Source organism: Chionomys nivalis, chromosome 1, assembly GCF_950005125.1.
Source record: "Chionomys nivalis chromosome 1, mChiNiv1.1, whole genome shotgun sequence".
Taxonomy (NCBI): domain Eukaryota; kingdom Metazoa; phylum Chordata; class Mammalia; order Rodentia; family Cricetidae; genus Chionomys; species Chionomys nivalis.
In genome coordinates this window covers 35,711,614-35,729,191 of record NC_080086.1, presented here as the reverse complement: position 1 = coordinate 35,729,191, position 17,578 = coordinate 35,711,614, and the positions used below count along the sequence as shown (strand labels likewise).

General features: G+C 43.2%; 1 protein-coding gene across 6 annotated transcripts in view; it reads left to right on the top strand.

Annotated features, from left to right (window-relative positions):
* The window catches only part of Atg7 (autophagy related 7), a 243,376-nt gene that overhangs the window by 101,420 nt on the left and 124,378 nt on the right, over window positions 1-17,578 (top strand). The window contains exon 18 of one of the 6 annotated variants that reach the window (XM_057760335.1): window positions 628-756. The exons of the other annotated variants lie outside the window; for them this stretch is intronic. Within the exon in view, the coding sequence (XP_057616318.1) occupies window positions 628-690 (63 nt within the window). The 3' untranslated portion in view covers window positions 691-756. Of the gene's footprint in view, window positions 1-627; window positions 757-17,578 lie in introns of those variants that run through there. 6 annotated transcript variants of the gene reach the window in all.

Genomic DNA, 17,578 nt, shown 5'->3' with positions numbered 1-17,578 from the left:
AGGCAGGCAGAACTCTTGAGTTCGAGACCAGTCTGATCTACAGAGCAAGTTCCAGGACAACCAGAGCTACACAGAGAAACCCTGTGTAGAAAAGATACACACAAAAATAATTATTTAAAAAAATAAAAATTATTTGCTGAATGTAAGCATGAGGACCCAACTGAGAATCCTCAAAAGTCACATAAAAGCCAGGGACATAATGTGACTGTCCATGATCACAGGCAACACAGAATCTTTGGAAGATTGAAAGGCCACTGGCCATGTAGCAGAAGGTACGAGGCCAATTCCTGAGGTTGTCTTCTGACCACCACATGGGTCCACGATAACAGAGGTGCACCCACATTCCCACACACAATGCATGCACATACAAGTAAGCAAGTAAGTGACTGGTGATCTAGCTCAGAAGTAGAGTGTTTGCCTTGCATGCATTTACAGTCTGGTTTGATTCCCAGTATCACATAATCAGGTGTAAAAATTAAAAAATGAAAAAGAATGCTTGTGAAAAGTAGTATCTGTGAGAAAGAGAAACAGGCGCAGCTCTTCAGGCCAGCAGAGCAGGTGGGGTTCCTGTTACACAGTAACTGCCCCAGCAGCCCCCCACTCCTTGTGCCTTATACCTTCCTGTAGGCATCGGAAGGACACATGGAAAATGAGAGCTGTGCCACTCTGCCCAGCTCCGCAGGAGGATGACCACAGAGGGATCCTTACAGGGCATCCCCTGAAAGAAGCTGTCCAGCTCAAGACTGCAGACAAGAACTTGAGGAAGCGTCTCTGGGCTCCTGGTGTGTTCCTCTTAGGAGCCTCCAAAGTGGTGAATTCTTGGCATTTAAGGGTGGGGCTATATATTTTTAAATTTTTTATTTATTTAACTTTTTCTTAGCTAGGGGTGGTGGTACATACCTTAATTTCAGCACTCTGGAGGCAGAGGCAGGTGGATCTCTGCGAACGTGAGACCAACCCAGTCTAGATTGCAAGTTCCATACTGGCCAGGGCTACATAGTAAGATCCTGTCTCAAAAAAAAAAAAAAAAAAAAAAAAAAAAAAACCAATTTGAATGCATGTTCTCTCTCACTCTATCTATCTATCTATCTATCTATCTATCTATCTATCATCTATCTATCTATCTGTCTATCTATCTATCTAGTGTATCAGCTTGTATGTATGTGTACCAATTGTGTGCCTATTGCCTGTGGAGGCCTGAACATGGCAATGAGCCCCCTGGAACTGGAGTTACAAGTAGCTGGAACTAAGTCTGGGTTCTTAGGAAGAGCAGTGAGTGCTTGTAATCACTGACCCAGATCTCCAGTGCCTAAAAAGTTTGTTATGAAACAGAGTCTTTTGTTTGCTCAGGCTTGGGTCAATCTCAAGGCCATCCCACCTCTGCAAGTAATTTGAGACTTTTTATTATGAATAAGCAGAATGGGCAATTTTCTAGAAAAGGTTTAAAGGATTAAAGAATGGCAAACCAAAACAGCAGATGTGTGTGAATGAGTGGCTATCAGCTAAAGGAACCTCACAGTTTCCTTTGGTTTTTAATGTCCTTTGTGTCTGTGGGTTCTGCTTCTATGAAGTCAACTGATCACAGATTAGAACTATTTGGAAAATAGTCTGTCCTGAAGTGCTTTGTTCAATCCTTACTCCTTCCATACAGCATTATAGTCTCCCAGTAACTGTCATGTGGACCTTGTCGGTATCCTAAGTAATCAAGAGCTACTTCAGATCTATAAAAGGGTTGATGGTACACAGACATCTTACATAAAGGGTTATGCTGGATCCTCTGGAGCTGGATTTGGGCATCGCACAATATACCATTAAATGCCACCAAATGACTGTAGCCAGGACAGTGACATGATTGCTGTCCCTCCGACACACACCAAGTGACTCTTGTATGATTTTGGAGGCATGACTCAGGCTTCCTGAGATTTTTCTTCCTTTGGTTAAAAAAAAAGAGCTAAAATACCTTTTCAGTGATCATAACAATAAAGTAAGAGATTATGTGTCTGGCACCGCCCAATGGGACTGAATAAGTGTCTTTTTGTTTTGTTCTGTTTTAGTTGTGGTTTTTTGAGACAGGGTTTCTCTGTGTAGCCCTCACTGTCCTGGAACTCACAGAGGTCCTTCTGCCTCTTCCTCCCAAGTGCTGGGATTAAAGGTATGTGCCACCACCACCCAGCATGGATAAGTGCCTTTATGTCTCCTTTGAACAGAAATTGGGTGACTTTCTCTCCTCTTTTTAAAATAAATATTCTCATTTACACTGTAAAAATGTCCCATCTTTAGAGGTCCTCAAGAGGGGACAGAAACAAGAAGCGTGAACCATTTTTTGCCAAAGCAACAGTGCTTTGGAGGGAGCAGATATCAACACCCAGGGTATTGGAGCCTGTGTCTTTCCATGTCATGGGGTCTGCTCACCTAGGAGTTTGGTTATTAGCCTCCCTGCAGTCACAGTTGGTGCTCCTGGGAACGTAATGGTGGGGAGGATGATGTTTGTGCTGTCCTGAGGCCCGAGCATCTGCTCAGGTGCCTGCACTTAAGCTGAGCCAGCAGAAAGCTTTGGCGGGGGAGGCAGTCACCTGTGGCCTGACTGTTGCATCTCTGGTCTCTGTAAAGCAGGGACAGGAGACAGAGTGGCAGTTGCATGGCTATGCTGTCACTGTCCCACTATTTCTTGGAAGTCTAGGGCCCTTGCTCATTCCTGCCGTAGCTGTAAACTGGTGGGGGCCTGGTAGTGCCCACAAAGGTGAGAGTTACCCTGGTTTTGTCTTTTTCCTCCTTGGCTCCTTCAGTAAACATGGTTGTCTCCATGTCCCTTGCAGTGTTCTGTGAAATGACTAGCAAGAAAGCTGTCCCATCTGTCAGACATCAAGGACTGTGGGCTCAGAGGACATGGGAGTCTGGCATACCTAGCCAGACTTAAGTGCCCACCCTCTCAGTAATGTGATCTGGCTAGCCACTGTGCTCATTCTTCAGCAAGAAAGATCCCACTTGACACTGTTAGCAGCCAGGCTAAGTGGGGAACTGTTTGCTGTCTTTAGAGGTCTTGGTCTTTTGAAGGGCACTCTGCTGTCTGTAGAGACTTTTGGGGGAAGGGGGCTGGTCACATTTCAGGCCATGCTCAGGAAAACTGTAGGCAGCTTAAACTTTGCCCTCAGAACAAACTTAGTTCCCTTTTGTTTTAGTTCCTCTTCAGTGTAAAACACACCTTTGGAGGATTGGGGACTTGTAGCTGCTGCGACAAGAGGAAGCTGACTTACAGAAGTGGCATAGCTGCCCTCATTCATCCCTTCTAATAGCAGTATTGATTAAGTGATGTCATTTGAGTAGAATCTAGAGGCCAGATATTTGGGGAGAATTTCTTAAAATAAAATTGGAGTATCATTGCATTCTAGGGGCCAAAATACAGTGCAGACATGATTGGCAGAGTCCCAAGTCTAGGGAGCCCACACCCCAAGGCTGTCTGTGGAGCTTCCTGTGGTTTACCCTACTAAAGGGAAACAGCCTTTCTCCTGGAAGGCTCAGAATGGCAAGTTTGTGTCTCGGCTTGGTGAGAATCTGCTCCTGCTATGAGGCTCTGTCCTAACAGGCTTCTTTGGGAAATCTCCTGCCCTCCCATCCCTGCAAGTCCAGTTCCCAAACAGCGCATGTTGTTTTGGTAGACACAGGTAGCTTCCAGTGCTAGAGGCATCATGCTACTAGGCCCATAACAATGAAGTCATGTCTCAGACCAAATGTTGCCACACATACAAATGTTCAGTTAGCAGCTCCGAAGGCCAAGTCATCCAGTATACCTGTGCAAACTAGAAGAGGCCCCGACTGTGGGTCTTTAGATAAATAAATATTTCACATGGAAAGCTCAGTAGGTAGGTGTAGAAATAGTCCTCTTTCATTAGCTCGCTTTAACTGGATGAGTCAGTGGGATCTTCTGTTGACTGGCCTCAGTTTCCAGTGCTTCTGTATGGTCTTAGGCTGGCCTGGGTTGTACATGGTTAGAGGTTCTTGTACAGTATTGCTAGCAAGTTGTATATATCTTAGATGATAGAATTTTCAACAGGAAAGTAATTTCTGGGCTTGAGGCTGTAGCTCATTTGGTAGAATATTGACCTAGTATGCTTGAAGCCTTGGGTTGGGTCCCTAGTACTACAAAAGAGGTTGTGGTGACACGCTTAATCTTAGCGTTCGGGAAGGGAAGGCAAGGGGATCAGAAGCTCAGGGTCATTCTTGGCTTTACATAGTTAGTCCAATGCCACCCTGAGATACATGAGACCCTAAATGAAGAGAGGGTGGAGGAAACAGTAAGAAGGGAAAGAAGGAAGGATGGAGAGAAAGATAATTTCTGACATCCTTTATGTTCCTTGGGGAGCCCTCTCTTGGGGATCGAGACAGCTCTAGTTGCTGTCTTGTATTATCTGTGTTTGTGACACATTGACAAAAACTGTGACACCCCCAAAACTTCCACCTTCTCATGACCCAGAGTCCAATTAGTGCTGTCTGCATGCACCTAAGTGTGGAGGCAAGGTCCGCCAGAGCATGGTAATACACTGTCAGCTGCATCCAGTTGCCCGCAGCTTCTCAGCAGGGGCTGAGCCTCCCACGCCCCTCTGCTATCCATGCTGGAGTGTTGATTGGCTTGGCCTTGGTCAGGGGACCATAGTTGCAGAGAGATCATAGTGTAATGGATATGGCTTGTCTCCAGAATATAGCATCTCACAGCACTTCTCCCATCCCTCTGTCACTGTGATAGAACACATGACCCAGGAAACTTAGAAAGAAGGGTTGATTTGGACTTACAGTTCCAGAGGGTTAAAGTTCATCACCATCACTGTGGGGAGGTGTGACAGCAGGCAGGCATGGTGCCTGGAGCAGCATGATGAGAACTCATGCCTTGAACCATAACCACAGCACAAAGCATAGCAACTGGAAATGGTGTGGGTACCATTTCCCAACCCACCTCCAGTGACATGGTTCATCCAGCAAGGCGGTACCTCCTAAACCTCCCATACAGCACCACCATCTGGGAACCAAGTGTTCAGATCTGTGAACCTAGGGGGACATCTCATTTAAACCACCACACAGCCCCTCTTCCAGGATGTACCCTGAGCCTTTAGGGGAACTGTTGATATAGATGTCCCATTATGGCTGAGCACACAGGTCACTTATTCTCAGCAATTTGATCAGTTTTTTAGTCTCTGCAGTGACCATCCCAGTGCAGAAGCAGGCTCTTCTGAGCACATTTTTATTATTCATCCATCCATTCACTGACGGGCATCTAGCTGATTCTCCTTCCTGGCCCTTGAATAGGGCAGCAGTGGACATAAACTAGCAAGAATCTCTGCAGTAGGATATGCAGTATTTGGGCATATACCAGGAGTGGTATAGCTGGGTAGTCCTGTTTTTACTTTTTTGAGAAACCCCCACACTGATTTCCATAGTGACTGCACTAGTTTGCACCCCCACGTTATCACCAACGTGTCATCTTTGTTTTCTTGACAATAGCCTTTCTGAATGGGGTAAGCCGGAATGTCAGGTTTTTTTTTTTTTTCTCATTTCTCTAATGGCTAGTGATGTTGAACATATTTTTAAAAATGTTTGGTAGCCCTTAGGTTCTTTTAAAAACTCTTTTTTCAGGCTGGAGAGATGGCTCAGAGGTTAAGAGCATTGCCTGCTCTTCCAAAGGTCCTGAGTTCAATTCCCAGCAACCACATGATGGCTCACAACCATCTGTAATGGGGTCTGTTGCCCTCTGCTGGCCTGCAGGCATACACACAGACAGAATATTGCATACATACATAATATATAAATAAATATTTTTTAAAAAAACTTTTTTAGGTCCATAACACCTTTTTAAAAATTGGGTTGTTTCCATGATGTTAAATTTCTTGAGTTCCTTTATATTCTAGATAGTAATCCTCTGTCAGACATAAGTTAGCAAAGATTTCTCTCCCATTCCGTGGACTCCCTCTTCATTCAGCTGATGGCTTGCTAGACAGAAGCTTATCCTGTGAGATCCCATTTGTCATTTATTTTGTCTACTACGCCTGTCTTGACTCCTAGAGTTTCAGAGTTTCTGGGTCATATATTGAGGAGGTTCTTGATCCATTTTAGTTGAATTTTGTGCAGAGTGAGCGATTTGGATCTGGTTTTATTCTACTATAAGTAGGTGCCCAGGTGCTTTTTCTAGTGGTTTTTTTTTTCTGTCACATTAAAAAAAAAAAAAAAAGACAGGTAGTTTTAATTGCATGGACTTATGTCTGAATATTCTATTCTATTCCACTGACCTGTGTGTCCTTTTCTTGTACCAGAACCATGCTGTTTTTATTACTGTGGCTCTGTAGTATAACTCGACATCAGGTATATTGCTTCCTCCAGTATTGTTCCTGTCACTCAGTGTTACTTTGGCAGTTCCATTTTTTTTTTTTTGTGGGCTTTTTGTGGTTGTTTGTTTGTTTTTGTGTGCGTGCTTTTGTATGAATTTTAAGATTGTTTTTCTGTTTCTTATGAAGAAATTTGCTGAGATTTTGATTGGGATTACACTGAACCTGTAGGTTGCCTTTTGCATGGTGGCTGTTTTCACAGTAGTGATTGTTCGGATCCATGAGTTTGGGAGGTCTTTCCGTCTTCTAGTCTTCCTTGGCTTCTTTCTTTGGTGTATTAAGTTTTCATTGTAGATGTCGTTCACATCATTGGGTAGATTTATTCCAAGATAAAAAAAATAGGCTATTGTGAATAGAATTGTTTCCCTGATTTCTTTTTTAGTGTTTGCCCTGGTTTAGAAAAGGCTACTGATTTTTGTGTGTTAATTTTGTATCCTGCTTTGCTGAATGTTTTTTATCAGGTGTAAGAGTTTTCCAATAGAGTCTTCAGTGTGTCTTAATGTATAGAATCATGTCATCTTCAATTATAGATGCTTTAGCTTTTCTCTTTGTATCTTTTTTATTTCCTTCTCTTGTGTTATTATGACTACAGTTTCCAGTACTATACTTTATTCCAGTAAAGAAGTGAACAACATTGTCTTGGTCCTGATCTTAGCAAAAATGCTTTGTGTTTTTCTCATTTAATATAATCTTGCCTATAAGTTTGTCATATATGGCCTTGGTTACGTTGAAATATATCTCTAATATTTCAAATTTTCTTAGGACTTTTAGCATGAAGAAATATAGAATTTTGTCAAAAAACTTTTATACAACTTTCCAGATGATCATATGTTGTCTATCCTGGAATCCATCTAAAATTTATTATATATAAATATATAATAAATTATGATTATGCATATGTACACACACACTACTGCATCTCTGGAATAAAGTCAACTTGATCATGGTGAATGATCTTTTTGGTGTATTCTTGAATTTAGTTCACAAATATTTTGTTGGGCATTTTTTCATCTGTATTCATCAGGGAAATTGGTCTGTAATTTTCTTTCTGTTGTTATATCTTTATCTGATTTTGGTATCCAAGTGATACTAGCTCTGTAAACGAAGATTGGTAGTGCCCTCTTTCTTATTTTATGGAGTTGTTTGAGAAGCGTTGGTGTTGTCTTCTTTGAGGGTCTGGTAAAATACACCAGTGAATCTATCTGGGCCTAGACTTCTTTTAGTTACAAGATTTTCAACTACTGCTTCAATTTCACTGTTTATTACCAACCCGTTTAACTCATCAATTTCATCTCGGCTTAATTTTCCAGGTCATATTTATTTAGAAACTAATGCATTTCTTTCAGATTTTCCAGTGTAGTAAATATTTTTAAAGTAAGAAAAATGATTTTCTGAATTTCATTAGTATCTGCCATATTGACTCATTTTTCATATCTAATTTTATTCGAGTCTTCGTTCTCTTGGCTTTTTGGCTAAAGTTGTGTCAATTCTGTTTATCTTTTCAAAGAATCAACTCTGTTTCACTGATTTTTGTAATTTTGTTTGTTTCTATTTCATTAATTTCTGTCTTGATCTTTAAAATTTCTTCCTATAGACTAACTTGGGGTTTGGTTTTTTGTTTGTTTTTGTTTGTTTGTTTGTTTGTTTGTTTTTAAAAAGACTCTAAGGGACATATCACTAAGCTTTTTATTTGAGAGCTCTCTGATTTCCTGCTTTGTGTCATTGTGTCCCCTAGGTTTTGGTGTGTTGTGTTTTCATTTTCATCTGATTTTAGGATTTCAGACTTTTTCTCCTTGATTTCAAGAACCTGTTCATCTTTGAACAGTGTGTGCTTTAATTTCCGTGAGTCTGTCTGTTGAGAGAGCTGGGGCGGGTGCAGACCAGGCTCTCCTAATAGCCTCAGCTATTAGAAATCTAAGCCTTAGTTTTGGTTCACTAAAATGGGACAGAGCTAAGCAGACAGTCCTCAGAAAAACCACAGCCTTCTGCTAGCTCAGCAGGCACCCCATGGCCTCTTCTGTTGGCTCAGCAGGCTCCCAAAACCCCTTTGCTGGCTCAGCAGGCACCCCCTCCCAGTCTCCTGATAACTAAAGATATCTTTCCCTACCCTGCTTTCTGGAAGGTCCCTAACCGCTAGGACCTTCCACCAATCAGCCCCCATTCTAATCTTTCCTCCACCATTCAACCCCAGATTAATCCCTTCTTTCTGAAATTCCCCTAACTCTGCTTAAAAGGAGCTTGTGACTTTCTTTGGGGGCCAGCAAGTGCCACCCCAATGTTAGAATTAATAAAGTGCTCTTATTGTTGCATATGTGGGTGTTGGTCTTCTTTGGGGGCTTCTCTCAGACCCTAACATCTGTGTTCTGGGGTTTCTTTTGCTGTTGATTTGCAGTCTTATTCCATTATGATCAAAGAGATACAACAAATTTAAATTTTCCTACATTTGTTGGTATGTTTTGTGTCTTAATGTGTGATCTGTTTTAGAGAAAGTTCTATGGGCTACTAAGAAAAAATGTGTATTCTGTACTGCATGGATAGAATGTTCAATCCACTTGATCTATGACATCAATTTGTGTATCACTCTGCTTTTTATTGGGGAGAGCTGTGGATTTCTGGAAGTGGGGAATTGAAGTTACCCACCCTTATTATACTGGGGTCCTCTTCCATTTGGTTCTGCAAAGCTGGAAAATGGGAGCTCAATCTGAGCACCAAAGACAGACATTCACACAAAGACCCAAGAGTGGAGGAACAGAGCCCAGCTCTGAGACACCTTCTCCATTCCAGTCTGTGGATCACAGACAGAACACCAAAACCAGAAGGGAGTGTTCAGCTGGCTTTCAGGAGTCCATCTTTCCTCATGTATGGTCCTTCCTGGATGCAAGGATACTGATTCTGTGTGAATTGTGGGATCCTGGCGGTTATGCCATTTAGCACAGAAATGAAATGATAATAAATGTGGAGGTCTGCTGGAGGTGTCCGGGCAGCCTGCATGCTTCCAGCTGACACCACACAGAGCCTCCAGGTAGTGGGGGTACTATACCAGGTAAAAACAGAGATAAAACAAACACAATTATAGAAAGATTGACATTATTGATATTTATGCTCTGTGTGGGACTGTTAAGTTTGTGTACACATGCATGTCTGTATGTGAATGTGTGTGTGTGCGTGTATGTGTGTGTGTGTGTGTGTAGGCTAGAGGACAAGCCCAGGTATTGTTTCTTAGGAACCATCTACCTTGCATTAGACACTTTTCTATTGCTGTAATAAAACACCATGACCAAGGCAACATATGGAAGAAAGAGTTTATCTTACGGTTCCAGGGCGTTAGAGTTCATAACAGTGGGGCAAAGGTCATAGGCAGGCATGCCAACTGGAGCAGGATGCTGATAGCTCACATGAACCTCAAAGCACAGGCAGCACCTGAAATGGCACAGGATGTTACATCTCAAATCTCACACTCAATGACATACTTCCTCTAGCAATGCCATACTCCTCAGACCTCCCCAAATGGCACCAACAGCTGGGGACCAAGGTTCAAATACCAGAGCCTATGTGGGTATTTGTCATTCAAACTACTGTTGTCTGCTATTAGCCTGAAACTTGCTGTCTGGTTGACCAGTAAGCCTCAAGGATCCAACTGTCTACCTCCCTAATTTTGGATTACAAACATAAACCATCACACCTAACTTAAAAACAAAAATCTTTGGGCTTTGAATGAAATCCTAAGTTTTGGAATGTTTACTTTAAGAACTTTCTTGAGGCATAAGATATAACTATCCACCATTGCAAGTGTGAACTCTGAGAATTTTTAATAACTACTGATGTGTAATCATCAACACAGCTTTAGAGGGTGGCCTGATGGACCAGTGGGTTAGAGAACCGACTGTTCTTACAGATTCCCAGGTAACCGTCTTTAACTCTCCAGAGAGCTGATGTCCTCTTCTGACTTCCAGGGGCTTCTGCACATGGGCAATACATGTACACACACACACACAGAGAGAGAGAGAGAGAGAGAGAGAGAGAGAGAGAGAGAGAGAGAGAGAGAGAGATTTAAAATAAACTAAAGAACACAAACTGTAAACTTGTAAATTAGTCACTCACTTTTAGGATTTTCCCCTGTGAATTGGTTGTGTTTCATAACTGGATTCTTTCTTTTAAATGTAGTTAAGTCTTAGGTAGGAAAGCACCTTTGATTCCTTTCTCCCTAAGAAACTAATGAGGGTGCCAGTGGCGAAGAAAGAAAAACTAATGTCTCAACAACAACAAAAACAACAAAATTCAAAAAAGACCACCTAACAACAACAACAAAAAACAACCTTACCATCTTACCATGTGGACCTGAGGCCAGCGCCCGACTGTCACAGGCAGAAACAGCTGAGTGTGCAGTGTGAGCATGTCCATGGACACTCACTCCTCCATGAGGAATGGTGGCACTTATGCTCCCAAACCATGGTTTTCTGGAAGAAGCAGCAAGCTCCAGCAGGTTCTCAGATGCTGTGTTCACACTGACTGCTCTTTCTATCTCAGCTGTGGAGGTCCTAGGGCAGCTACGTGCTTTTTCTAGTTTCTTCTGTGTTGCCTCCGGTCCTTGTACCCCCCCCCTCCCTGGACTGATAGTCCTAGTAGTAAACTCAAAGAGAGTAGGGCTGGTCAGAGCATCACCAGTGTCTGTCACAATACCTGGTCGTTAGCCAGCCCAGTGTATAAAGTCCAGCTCCACAAGGATGCCATAGTTTAGTCTCTGGAATTTAAAGACCTCACAGAAGCAGGGAAGGTTCTGATGGTAGGTGAGCACTTCCTTAACTTCTCTTCCCTTTTCCACTCATCCCTCCTTCCCCCTCCTCTCCTGCCTCACCTCCTCTTCCTCCCTCCATCCTTTCCGCATTAGCTTTCCCAAGCAAGGGATCACACAGGTTTTCTGGTTCTCTACCACTCCCTTGTGCTCGGAGACTGTGCGGGCTCTCTCCCTCTGTCTTCCCTGCCATAGTCTGCCTCTCTGCAGACTATCTTTAGATGCACGTTTGGTCTTTACAGAGATCAACTCAAGTCAGTACTTAGCTGAAGGGAAGTGACACATAATTGAGTAAGTCTAACAGAAAATGGCTGGACACTGACTTAGCTGACAAGAAATGACACATGCTTGAACAATTCTAAGGGAAAATGGCCTTGGTAAGTGGCTAATGAGAAATGACACATTGTGAAGAAGGCGTTCCTGGGAGTCCCCATGTGGATCGGCGTGTTCATCCACCAGGTGCTGTTTCAACTTTTCCATTGGTCCTCATCCTGAAGTTGACTGGGTCTGGGCATGTGTTTAATTAGATGGACGTCACATACTATGATAAGTTCTTCCTTTTAAAGGAAAAGTTCAGTTGCCTTTTTCTCAGTATATTCTGAAGGTTGTACAGCCATCATGTTGATTCCACCTGGCTTTTGTTCGTCTCCCTGCAAGCCCTGTTCCCTTCAATAATTTCTCCCAACCCATTGTCTCCCTGACGCTGCCAAGCATTTGTCTAATTCCAGTCCCTCTATATTTTCCTGGTTTGGACAGTTCATGTTAATGTATCCTTTGTGGATGGCCTCTTAGACTCAGCACAGTATTTTCCAGGCTTGTCCACACCATAGCATCTCAGTGCCTTCCACCCTTCAGGGTTGAGTGATGCCCCATTGGCCAGATCCAGTACCGTTGCTTTCCTGTTCGTCAGTTGATGGGCACAGGGATTGTGTCCACCTTGGGTTTCTGGGAATGTTCGTGTGAACACAGATTTCCACTTCCCTCGAGTATATATGTAGGAGATAATCGTTGGCAGCTGACAGCTGTGCCACTTTGCCCCTCATTAGCAGTGGGGGAAAGTTCCAGTTCTCATCCTACCACCACCACTGATGTCTGGTTTCAAATATAGTTTTATTCTTTGAGAATTTCATACATAGTATTTTTAATCATATTTATCCCCAATATTCTCCCCAATGCCTCCCAGATCTACCTCCAACTTTGTGTCTTTTTTTAAATAATCCATTGAGTCTAATTTGAACTGCCCATATATTTCTAGGTATGAGGTTATCTCCAGGAACATAACTGACTTGCCAGAGGCTACACCCTTAAAACACACTGATGTCCTCTCCCAAAAGCCATGACTGTTGTCTATAAGCCCTCAGTTAGGGGTGGGGACTCCTGAGCCCCTCCCACTGTGCTCAGAATGTTGACTGGTTTGATCTTGTGCAAGCAAAGACAGGTGCTGCAAGGGCTGTCATGTCTGGAAGACACTATTTCATTCTAGTCTTTCCTTTTAATTTTCTTATCATCACCTATAGGTGGGGAGTAGTATCCTGTAGGTGCAAGGTGGTGTCCATCTTCCTTAGGTTTTAAAGTACTCCTCCCTAGTGACCCATGATGTCAAATGTCTTTCTGTAACAGTAGAAGGAATGGTGGGCTGCCTTCCTGCCACCCGGCTCCCGGCCGCCTGGCTAGCTTATGCCCCGAAATAACAACACACAAACTGTATTCATATAAACACTGCCTAGCCTCTTCTTGGCTAACTCTCATATCTTGCTTAACCCATTTCTAATAATCTGTGTAATGGCTAACTCTCATATCTTGCTTAACCCATTTCTAATAATCTGTGTAGCACCATGAGGTGGTATCTTACCAGGAAAGATTCAGCATGTCTGACCTGGCAGCTGGATCTATCGCATCTGACCAGAGAGGAGAGGCATGGCGATTGCCTAACTTCCCTTCTTCCCAGCATTCTGTTTTGTCTACTCCACCCACCTAAGGGTTGGCCTATCAAAATGGCCAAGGCAGTTTCTTTATTAACCAATGAAATCAGCAGATAGACAAATGACCTTCCCACATCTTGTAACCACTTTTATTCCCGTAGCTCAGCCCTTTGCCCATATGTCAATGTGTCTGTGTTTTGTACTGAAAGGTTGTAGAGATAATTTGTGGGTTCTAGGTACCAAGTGTCATATACAGTATGCTGATGTTTTCTATTCTCTGACTTCCTTGCACCCTCCTGCTGTCTTTAGAAACGAGGGCTTTAAGGTTTGATGAAGCAAAACTGCATCTGTTTTTCTACAGTTGCCTGTGTTGTCCATTGAACTAAGAAACTTGTCAGATCTGGAATCTGGGGTTTCTTATAATTTCATCTAAGAGCATGCTACAGTTTGAATACAGTCTGAGCACTTGATCCTCAAAGTAACCATATTAAGAGGTAAGCCTGGTGATGAGGTCACTGGGGGTCCCTCTGACAGGACTAGGCTGTGCTTGTGAGATTCTGGTCAGTTATTAAGAAATGGTTGTTGAAACTAGACCAGTGTCTCAGTTCTTAATAGCACTTACTGCTCTTGGAGGGGACCCACTTTCATGGTGCATGTCAACCCATGTAGGCAAACTCAAACATAAACAAGTGTGTGTGTGTGTGTGTGTGTGTGTGTGTGTGTTAAAGAAGAAACAGTTATTATAAAATGGCAACCCCTTCTCTTGAATTAACTGTCTGCCTTCCCGTGTCTCATAGTAATGGACTTACTATGGCATTTCCGTGCACATAGATGATATATTTTGATCATATATACTCGCCCCACTACCCTTCTTAGAGAACTGGGCCCTTGAGTAATAGTGCAGCCACTCACACCAGCAGATTCTCTGCTCTGTGACTTATTCTTTCAGTGTTTGCTATTACTATTTCAGTGACTTTTTTTTTTTAACTATTTGTCTTGGATTTTGTTAGGTTGCAATCTCATCCTGTGTGGCACTGGAGTTTCTGCTCAGTTAGTTTTGTGGTCATGAGTAAATGGAGATTTCCTTAAATGACCCTCTCAGGCCCTGCCAAGGGGCTCTTTGCATGCTGGGACATGCCTCCATGAGCAGGCAGGCAATTAATAATCCTGCCCTGCCTTTTATCCCCTGCTGGCATGATGCTCAGGTCCGGCCACACCGAGCACTCAGGCCTTTTCAGACCCCTAGCACAATGCCCATGCATGCTCTTATGCATTACCAAGAATACACTGAGCTCATCAGAGCTGTCTGGGACATTTGATGGGCTCTTTTGTGCTCAGACTGCTAACCTGCTACTACCTCAAGAACTGATGGTTTTAAACAAACTAGTGTGTAGGCATTGGCCCCAGGAAAGGCTTTCAAAGTAGCTCAGTTCTGATTCAGGTCAGATAGGGACCACTTAAGAGTGGGATCTTCCAGGAGTTCTGAAGTTGATAGCTCTCTGAGAATGCTGCCTCCTCCTAGAAGCGTTCTCCATGTGCAAATGTCATTGGTTTTCGGGGGTTCTATGGGATTTGAGGTGGGCAAGGATTGGAAACAGGGAAAGTTAAAAATAAATAAACACAAATAAATAAAGCCAACAACAAGAAAAACTCATTGCTTTTTTTTCCAGGTCTCTGTTTTTCTTGACTAAACAGTCCCCAGGTCTGTCGCTGCCCTTTGTACTAATGACTAAGGATATTCTCAGGGCTTTCACTCTGCTGCTTTGGGGGATACTTTCTGTGTCACCATCATGTATTTCCTGTTTCTGTAAACCTAAATTGGGGACAGTTGTATATTTTGGGAACAGATGCTAGCACTCCTTGCTCAGTATCTGCCCGAAATCCCTGTTTTAGTAACAGAAAACAGGCTCAGGGTAGCTGTAGGATGGGAAATGTTTCCTGTGTTTTTTCCTGTGTCTTGGGGTCACTCCCAGGTGCACACCAACTCCCCACACTGAATATATTTCCTTCTCAATTGACTTCCATAGAAGTTTTGCTTTTTTGCGTGATCCTTGCAGAATGGCTATTTGATTCTCTTTGGTACAGCTGTATGATGCACCAGCTGTTCATTCAAACATCGTCTGGCCATCTCTTCCATGGTCAGTCATCTGAGTTTTAAAGGCAACTGAGTTTTGGATGTGAAACTTCTTAAGTCCTCTAGTTGACCCTGTTGCCCGATTTTCATGTGGACTGGAGAGAAATGGCCACTCTACAGTGACTTGAGCTTCACCTGGGCTGCAATCTTAACATGCTGGTGGTGGCCAGGGAGTGCTCTGGTTTGGAACATTCTCTGTGTACCTTGATCTCGGATCTATTGTACTTTCTAGGTCTGGCTTCATGAGTATTATTGCCTATGTGCAACAAAACACGCAGACATGTTTCTTTCTGTCCATCCAAAGTGCTTTCTCACCTGTTACCTGTTTCAAATGGAGACAGAACAAAGTTGCCGCCATTGGGATGATACTTGGAAATGCCAAATATCATGAGGCAGAGCACTTCCTACAGATACATCTGACTGGTCAGTGTATGGTGACGGGTGTTATCAGAACACCAAGGGAGGGAGAGACACAGAAGTAGAAGTAGCTAACACAGGCTTTGTGCAGGAGTTGATACTTGAGCTGAGCTTCAGTGGAAGAAAGTGAATTGATCTGGTCTGATGGAAAGCAGATAACTTTCTGGGGCAGTAACAAGTGCGAAGACAAAGACATGGAACTTTCCCGAGGTGATCAGCCTGGGAGAATGGCGGTGGGTGGAGTCTTGTGCCAGCTGTTGAAGTCAGGTGTTATAGTTTTGGAGGTTCTGGAGAACCTCATGCTGGGCAAGTACCTTCACCCCCCCCCCTCACTGAAATCAGGGTTTGTTTGTCACTATCCTAATAAAGTAATTTCAGTGTTAGGAGATAAACCGCAGAACAGCGAGTCAGTAAATGAGAGATGTCCTTGTCCTACTAGCAATGCCCCGGCTCCAGAACAGAGAGCTCCCCTGTGCAGTGACAGTCTGCAGAAGGCCTAAGACACTTCCGGCTTGCCTCGCTGTGGATTAAGTCCTCTGCAGACAAAACCAGCTGGGTGACTGTTCCAAAAAGAACATGCGTTCTCTTAGAATGTGACGGCAGGCCCTGGTGTGTCCAGCCATAGCCTTCTATCACTGTGCCTGGGGCACTGGGCAGGTTCCTCCTCAATTGTCTGAGACTTTTTTTCTAGAGCAGTTTTAGATTCATAGCCAAATTAAGAGGAAAATCCAGAGCTATCCTGTTTAAACCCACGTGACTACAGTCTCCCATATTGCAGCCCACTCTCCACAGTGTGATCACCACAGTCGATGGCCCCACATGGCTGCTCCTCATTTAAAGTCCCTAGTTTACATCAAGGTCACTCTTAGCGTTAGACATTTTATGTGTTTGGGCAAATATATAATATATGAAGGTACAGTGCCAAGCAGCACCACTACTGCCCTGACCTTTGCAAATATCTTCTTTTAACTTTTGTACATAGTATAGTCTATATGTACATAGTAAGTATAGTTGAACACATCCACTTCACAACCCCCTCCCCCAATGATCTTTTTTAGGCTCCATAGTTCTGCCTTTTCTAGAACATCGCAGTGTGGACATAACACATACCCCTTGTTTTACATCTACTCTGTGAATCTTGAGAGCTTGGTGGCTCATTTTCTTTTAATATTGAGTATTATTCCACATCTGGATGCATGGTTGTTTGCCCCACTGTTTTGGGGGCATTCATCTAGTGAAGAACAGTGTGCATGGTAATGGATAGTTTCTGTTCACATCTGTGTGCAAACTTCAGTGTGGATGTTTCTGCTAGGTCAGGTGGAAGAGTCACCTTAGTTTTGGTTTGAGGTTCTGTTTGTTTGTTTGTTTTGAATAGCCTTAGTTTTATAAGAAACCACCAATCTCTTCCAAAGGCCTGTACTGCTTGGGTCTCTGCCGGCAGTGAGTAACATTTCTGCCTCTCCAAATTCTCCCCAGCATTTGTAGTGTTCTGGATTTGGCCGGATAGGTATGTAGCAGTGGCCTGCTCCTGTTGTAGTTTGCATTCCTCTGGTGACAGATGGCGTGAAGACTCTGTGGTGTGCTTGCTTACCTCCGTGTATCTTCTTCAGTTAGGTGTGTGTTGAGGTGTTTGGCCCATTTCCAGGCTATATGACTCATAAATCTTACATGTGGGTTTAAAGCATTCTTATTTATTTTTATTGGAAAGCAATCCTTTCTCAGATGTCTTTGACATTTTCTCCCAGTCAGTGGCATGTTTTCTCATTCTCTTGATGATATCTGTTCTGTCTTGGAGCTGAAAAACTTAACTTTAACACACTGAGCTCTTTAGTTCCTCCTCTCACAGACCATACCTTTGGTGCCCATGCTGGGTTTTCCCACATTACCTCTGTGAGGTCGATAGGTTTGCATACTACGCCCCGCTGAAACTCAGTTTGACTTG